At 40.4% G+C, this 8,384-nt stretch overlaps 1 protein-coding gene across 1 annotated transcript; it reads right to left on the minus strand.

The window, feature by feature from the left end:
* Positions 1 to 358: 358 nt before the first annotated feature.
* MAD2L1 (mitotic arrest deficient 2 like 1) lies at positions 359 to 7,739 on the minus strand. The gene is made up of 5 exons (XM_088452223.1): positions 7,549 to 7,739; positions 5,551 to 5,697; positions 2,933 to 3,053; positions 1,442 to 1,545; positions 359 to 970 (listed from the first exon to the last, which is right to left on the minus strand). Exons 1-5 carry the CDS (start codon positions 7,616 to 7,618, stop codon positions 798 to 800), a joined length of 615 nt encoding a protein of 204 aa, XP_088308349.1. The 5' UTR covers positions 7,619 to 7,739; the 3' UTR covers positions 359 to 797.
* Positions 7,740 to 8,384: the final 645 nt, after the last annotated feature.

Below are 8,384 nucleotides of genomic sequence, written 5' to 3' on the forward strand. Positions count from 1 at the left end.
AATCAAATTATCAATGTTCAATGTGATTGGTAGCTACCAGCACTGGTTTTGCCCATCATAAAATATGTGGACAAACAGAGGCACAACCCTGTCCGTCACTACATAACTGACCCTATGGATGACGATAAGCAGAAATGCTGATATTCTAGTGCACAGTTATTAAAGAGAGTTTGGGAACCACATCAGTACATTCTACAAAATTATATGTAGAAGCTCTGATACAGTACCCCTCCCTCATATTGTTCGGTTAAAGAAATAAGATTGGCTTCTGATCAAATGTTTCACATAGATTAGCTCTTCATGTAAATCCATAGTAAAACATACTTGGTTTGTTTGTAAAAAGTTAATACATGAAAACCCATGTTTACACTTTATTTAATAAAAAAAATGTTTAGAATCAGATAAACATTTACAGGACAAGTAAAACCGGGCTTCTGAGTTAATGTTTACAGCCACGACAGTACATATATAAATAAAATATGTATACAATAAGTGGGAGGCAAGCCGGGATGAAATACTTCGTGTTACCCGGTAAGCAGCAGGAAATACAAGCTGAATAAAATACAAAATCACAGTCTGAATCAGGACAGTAATTGAGCATTTTCACACTTGAAAATCGCATAAAACACAATATACAACCATAAAAGGCCCACACAGGCCCCCAACAAATCTACAAAATCCCAGATAAGGGATAGCATATTAAAAGCTGCATCAGAAACACTGCCACCGACATATGCAGCCGAGAAGGGAAAGAGATGGAATCAGCTTTCTGTGCAACAATAAAATATCAGTCACTATTAACAACAGTCTATCTTTTTGTATGCCACCATGCTGTTTACTTTGTGGATAGTAGTAGTGAATGAACGTAGACGGACTTCTTCAGAGTTAGAGACAAACTGCGGTCCAGATTCCTCCCACTTTTCTGGCACTTCCAAGTCTTTATCTGTGTAGATCAGCAAATCAAACGCACCTGGAATTTTTGAGGGGGAATAAAAAAAATTTACCAAGAACATAAAAAAACCTTTTTCATAACAAATTACCATTCAGGTCATAAGTCTTTATTTTGGTGTGCTGGGAAAAAAGTACTAAAGTGGCAGAGAGTAAAGGAAAACAATAAGAAAAATAGATCATGTAAGTAAAATAAATAAGCTCCAGGAGCATTCACCATATGCCACGAGGTGCAGGAGACAAGAAGTAGAAAGACAGAGAAATGGGAAAAACAAAAATGATTGAGGGATGGGGAATATATCTCTCCATTTATTTAGAGTTTTACATGTCAGATTAATTAGCCAATAAATATTTATATTATATTATGCGCTGGGTTACAAAAATAACTTTTGCTGATTTTTATGTAGTTAACTTTTGCTATACAAACAGGCAAAATATCAGCGATTATTGTAATAGTTACAAAGAAACAAATGATGGATTACAAACTACTTACAGGCTGTTTCTAGTAATGGAAGAAAGGTTACGGTGGCTGTGATTTGTCGAATGACCGATCGGATTTCTTCTTGAATAACCTTCGGAGACTTGTCTCTGACAATGCTGAAATAAATATTGCATAAAAACATTAACCAGCAAGACTAACATAGTAAGTAAAGCCAGAATACATCAAAATATATTCTTCCGCAGTAACATAACATCCCCCTGCAAGAAAAAGCTATTATTTTTACTATTACTGCATTACAGGCATCTAAGACCATTCCCCAACTTTCTGAGTTTTCTATTAACATGATACTGGTCAGCAAAAATTGAGACTGCAGTCTTTCCAGCTGTTATGATATCATCAGCTCTGTCCCTGTGTAAGAACCTTCATAAGACAGCAAAAGTCTTCAAAAGTATACTATTGTTTTTATACATTTACTGTGTTGCTAACTACTGTATCATAGCCACCATATAGCCTCATCCTCGGTCTCTCCAGTCACATCCCTAAATGGTCTATCCAGCCTCAAGCCCACCCCCCCACCGTTCTCCAGCATTATGCATGCCTCCCCCCCCACTTTGTCTCATTCATCTCCATACCCCTCAGTCTGTTATCTTCAACCCTCGGCTTTCTCATATCTGTCTCCCAACTCCATCTCTCCCATCTGCCCCCCCATAGGATGGTGTTTGTGGGTGTGACCACAGAAGAAAGGGTTGCGCAAACTCCAAGCGCCTACAGGTGTCTTTCATCACCTTCCCCCTAGTGTGTGTGGGGGCACCTGTCCCAGGCCCTGGCAAGCAGGCAGCCAGCACGAGAGTCTAACACAGGGACACGATTTTACAGCAGCTCAAATGACTGGTCTGTATTTTTGTTCCATTTACCTACAATGGGATTCCATCAATATAAGATACAGTCAGGTGCATAAATATTGGGACATTGACAGAATTTTCATATTTTGGCCTCTATTCACCACCACAATGGCTTTGAAATGAAAGTCTGCTTTAACTGCAGACTTTCAGATTTAATTTGAGGGTAATTATATCCAAATCAGGTGAACGGTGTAGGAATTACAACGGCTTCTATATGTGCCTCCCACTTTTTAAGGGGCCAAAAGTAATGGGACTATCAACTCAAAAGCTATTTCATGGACAGGTGTGGGCTATTCCCTCATTATTTCATTATCAATTAAGCAGGTAAAAGGTCTGGAGTTGATTCAAGGTGTGACATTTGCATTTGGAATCAGTTGCTGCCGACTCTCGAAATGAGATCCAAAGAGCTGTCACTTCAGTGACGCAAGCCATCATTAGGCTGAAAAATCAAACTACAAAATTAGGATTACACTCCAGTGATGCACTTACCCTTGATAGGAAAGCACGTTTCCGCGAAGACCTTAACAAATCAACACACACACACACACTGCACTTATGACAACACATTTTATAGTAATAGTCAGAACTAAAATCTGAGAATTATTATACAAGACCACCCTATAGCATCGTGTTTAGTTACCTGTCATCTTTGACTGTTTTGTCACACTCTATATCAAACTGCCAACGTTCAAGAATTTCATTGCTGTCAATACTGGAGATAACCACAACCAGCTTCTGGACCTGGCAATTGTACAGCCAATCTGCAATAAGTGTAAAGTATTGATTTAGAAGAACAAGTATAAAGTTTATAAAGCTTTTAATAACAGTTGACAAATATCCATCTTTCAAGCACTAGTCATATCATATTTCACTACTGTGGCAATGATAGGATTGAGCATTATTTAATAAAAGCCTCATACATAAGAATTCCCTATGATCATTTTATTTGAAAAGAGATTAATATGAAGTGATCTACATACAATTGGGATTCAGTAAGCCTATTCCCTACATGAGTTTTCAAAGGGGCTATTTCTGGACTATCTTTCTTGTCCTTGGAAGTTTGCAGTTTCTCTTCATACATTGTAGAGGACACCACGTGGGTGGTTATTCAGATTAATCCTACTATACTATGTTCCATTGTACAGTGATTGCGCTGAGCAGAGAAATTTGTGGGTCCCACGGGCCCCTCACTTTGATAAAATTAGTTGTGTGTAAAAACGTGCTATAGCGCAAATTTTGCAATTACTGTATTATACTACTATACTGACACAAATAGACATTAAAATGAAATACAAAATCATTAAACACTAAAGACTGTAACCCAGATAAGATCTGTAACCCAGGATATTAATAAAACATAAAATAATGGTATCATCCATTTACATACAAAAAGGCACAAACGTGTTACCAACGCTGCACAATAAGTTTCCTCCTTATGTGCTCAGAGTTTGCAGAAATAGAGACTACTGACAGATTACATGTCTGCAGCTTTCTATGTCACAGAATAATAATATTACGTCAGTGTAACATAAGAAGCTGAACACATGTAATATTCTGTTCATTTGACATAAGAAGGTACATACGTAATATCCAACATATTACATGTGCAGCTTCTTATGTCACACTAAGATGTTGTTACATGTATGTAGCTTCCCATGTGTAGTTTTAGGTTACACACCGATAGGAATCACACAACCTGCTGGGAAAAGGGTAGGGGGGCAGCATGATACGATCTCATGTCATGTAATGTAACATACCTGTCGCTCTATGACATGTTACGTAACCCTGCACATACATGTAATCAGGAGGTAGCATGCTGAGAGTAATCACAGGAAGCAGTCATACAATCTGTATAGAGCATGTGTCTCTGCCAACTGAGTAACTACAAATGCCAGCGCAATCTGTCAGGGCATGCTGGTTCTTGTAGTTCTGCAGCAGCTGGGGGGGGGGCCGGGACATAAGGACTGTGTGGGCTCCTGGGCATGATCAGGCTAATTGAATTTGGCCCAGTGACAGAGTACAAGCGGTTCCAGACCACACAGGCTCAGGGCAGCCCCCCCAGTCGGCACCACACTTCCGGGAACGCGCCATGTTGGATTCAGGGACAGGCCATGCGCCTCCACTGCTGCACTGTAGGATTGTTATTGGCTGCTATACCGCACACAGGTCAGTGATTCGCAGTGCGTCCTGCAGGACCTTCTCACTTTTAAAAGTCCCTCAACACCTGTAGCGTGTACTTTGCGATCACGGATTGTGTTTGTTGTTTTTGCTCACATGAAATATTGATGATAGAAGCAGTTTTCTGAAGTTATAAGGAATCAGAGGGAGATTCGAAGACTTAATGGAAGTTCCTTTGTATTGTAAATACATTTCTTTACAATAGTGTGCATCCAGCACCCAATATTTCACAGAAAAAAAACAAAACAAAAAAAAAAAATTATATATATATATATATATATATATATATATATATATATATATATATATATATATATATATACACAAAAATGCCTGGGACCAGGGGTATTTTGGATATTGGAATATTCCGTATTTTGGAATATTTGCATACCATAATGAGATATTTTAGGAGTGACAACCAAATCTAAACACGGAATACATTTATGCTTTATATACAGCTTATACACTGAATCGGTATGATTTACCAAATCTCGACAGCAGATGCCCGGCAGGGGTGAAGATACCGAACGTAAAAAGGTAAGTATTAACTAACCCTATTCTACCCGCTAACCCTCCCTTAGGGGTGCCTAACCCTAACCTCCCCCCGGGGTGCCTAACCCTCCCCGGTGGGTACCTAACCCCAAGTCCCCCCTGGGAGCCCATAACCTAGCCCTCCCTCCCCCCCGCGGCTGTCCACGCCCATCTTACCTTCGATCGGTAAGCCGGGTGCCGGGCTCCCGGCGTAGGTCTAATGACAGAAATCGGGATTTCAGCGCCTGTCATTAGTACCTTGCCGGTAATAGACAGTCGGGATTTCATCCGTCGGCTTTCCCTTATACACACAACCTGCCGGTAGTTTTATTGGAAAATATTTTTTATAATTTTGTGCCTTAAACTAAGGTTGTGTACAATGCACCATCAAAAAGCAAAGGCTTCACTATCTCAGTCATGCTAAAAAAAAAAAAATAAAATCTGTATTTCGGAATATTTGGATAAGGGAGACTCAACACACACACACACACACACACACACACACACACACACTATCCTTTACATGTACTACGCTATGCAGACTAGTACCTTTTAGCTGATCCGCCACTGTCGTCAAGTAGTTCTTTAGATCTGGATCCGTAGACACTAGAAGGGTAAGCCCATATTTTTGTGCACGAGTGAAAGTCTCTGATGGATAAATCCCACGTTGATATAAAATACTATTGATGCCAAAATCTAAACAGAAAAATGTTTTTATTGTAAAAGCTACAAAGTATCCATAAGTCAAACACGAGTTACTGACTCGGTATACTAAAGGTGGGTATCCACTAGACGATATGCTCCATGAGCAATATCGTCTAGCGTTTCCCCGGCAGTTATGTGCTCAATGTCATTAACGACACTGAGCATCCACACTGAACAATATCATTCAGAGATGTCACCCTCCCTCATCCCCGAACTTGCAGAAACCGACAATATCGTCAGCTTGCCCTGCAAGTACAGGCGGGAGCGTGCATCGCTGGTCGTTGGCACCATATCCACTGGACAATATTGCGGACAATGAATGATAATGGTACGGTTATCGTTTAAATCGCCCAATTTATCGTCTAGTCTAGCGGATACACGGCTTTAGATTAAAATCAATTAAACAGTAATTAATATTTTAGGATAATTCAAATTTATCAGTTACTGATCATTGACCATCACTTATTTTAATATGCAAAACAAAAAACAGCTGTGTAATTGGAGATATTGCAGGCAAATAGTACTAATATATATCTATATCGTTTACTAAAATCGTTCATTTACTATATGTAATGAACGATTTTTTTGAACTACAAATGATTTTTGAATATTCCCTTACTATAAATCGTTGAGTTGGTCAGTGACCGAACTATAAACGTGAACGCGCATGAACGATAATCGTTCATCGTTTTAACTCAGAAAGTGAACGATTTTTTTCAACGATTAACGATATTATCGATAATCATTCAAAAAATCGTGTGTGTATACACCTTAAGTATCCCCCGTATGTGTTAAGGAGGAACCGCAGCAGGTATCTGCTGTGATACCTCCATTACCGCTGGCAGCAGTCTCCCCCATAGATTTCTATGGGGGATGCGATGCTGCCAAGTTTACCAATATCTGCAATGTGATGTATTCCAGATATTGGCCCCCGCAGCTAACGCCATCTGAAGATGACGTTAGCCGCTGTAGTCTATGGGACTACACCGCGTATAATTAGCCAGCGGAGGGATCCACCAAAACCCTCCCTGGCTATGGCAGCTGTGCATGTGCAGTCTGCGGGACTGCGCATACACAGCAGCCACAACACTGGCCGGCAGCTTTCCGGAGACATCGCAGGGACAAACTCCATTCGGAGCCCGTGTCCCTGCATGTCCCGGATGATACATCCGGCCGGTATGATCGCATTTTGCAATACGATCATGGGCATTACTGGCATACCCTGATTGCATTGCAAAAACGATCATTGATAAATGGGGGCCTCTGGGTGAGTCCAGAACTTATCACTTATTGACTATGGATTGCATACCTTGACAATGGTCCATGTCCAGAGTAAGACATTGGTGTATTAATTGCGACCCCGATTTAACTTTCATGTTGATGAGAAAATAAAATGTGTGAATTATTGCTAAACCTGGTGAGTGCCCTTGCAACTACTCTCTGTGCAGTTACTAATTTTATATATGCATATATACACACACTAAGGCAATGCACACTCTTGCTGATGGAGACAGATAGAAGCTGCCATCAGGGATAAGTGATGTGGCTCCCAAATCAAGCCACCGTTTGGAACAAGCATGACATGCTGAGACTTGTGATCCAACAGTGACTGCAGTGAGTGTTCAGTGTAGTCACTGTATATAACACAACTAGCCTATTCTTCTAGGTACACTTCGGTCACGCCCACCGCAAAGCAACAAGTGATTCTACTGGTCAGGTCCTCTGCAGTGACCACCCCCTCCTCCCAGCAACACTGAAGGGTCACCCACCGTGACCCAAATGACACCCCTTAAACAAACACCCTGGTGACATGCTAGCAAGCCGCGCACTCAGTCCTCTCACAGAAAAACTCGGACACGATGTCCGCGCTGCCCTTCAGCGTGATGCCTTCCCGTGTCAGCTGTGCCGCCATAACTCCTGTTCATTCGCTGCTGCTGTGCCAGATCCAATCTGCACTCCTGCACCAGAGAAGATGAACGGGACTCGCGCCTTCCGCTTCAAACCGCTGCCACGTGACCTGTAACAAGCCGCAGAGGTGCCCTTCGATTGGTTGGCCGCGAGTAGGGAGGTAATGACGTAATGAGTATTTGATGAGTGGTAGAGATTTAGGTGGCCATGATTACTGAGGGCAATAGAACATAGTTGCCAGTAGTTTGTATTGCAACGTAATACATCCTCCAAGAACAATCACAGGTTTTGCTGATAGCTTACTGGTTATTTATTATTGATAAGTTATTAGCACAACCTTGGCAATCCAAGTAAAATATATGTAGCCCCAGCGCTTAGAAACAGAACAATAAGACTATAGTGACCCAATGATTAGATAATTTTACAATTCTCTGTATACCGGTACTTGGTATTTTTTAGCTGCAGTAATTATGGTTGCTAGCCAATAGCACAAGAAATTAGAGAAAATTGACCGCGCTTGAAAATATACCCAGCATAGATGTATTATACACTGTGTGCCACATTAAAGTGAAAAATAATAATAGTAATAATAGAAAAAGTACAATAAAAAACAAGGTATTTTAATAAAAAATGTTGTTTATAAAAAAGCTCATACTAATTGAAACCATATATAGAAACAATAACTAACACATAAAAAGATAAATGAAACAGTGTTTTCCTTATTATGTTGCAATACAAAAAGTAATCACAGTTGAAGTTGAATATTAAAA

Source organism: Taudactylus pleione, unplaced genomic scaffold, assembly GCF_031769625.1.
Source record: "Taudactylus pleione unplaced genomic scaffold, aTauple2 ptg000036l, whole genome shotgun sequence".
Classification (NCBI taxonomy): Eukaryota; Metazoa; Chordata; class Amphibia; order Anura; family Myobatrachidae; genus Taudactylus; species Taudactylus pleione.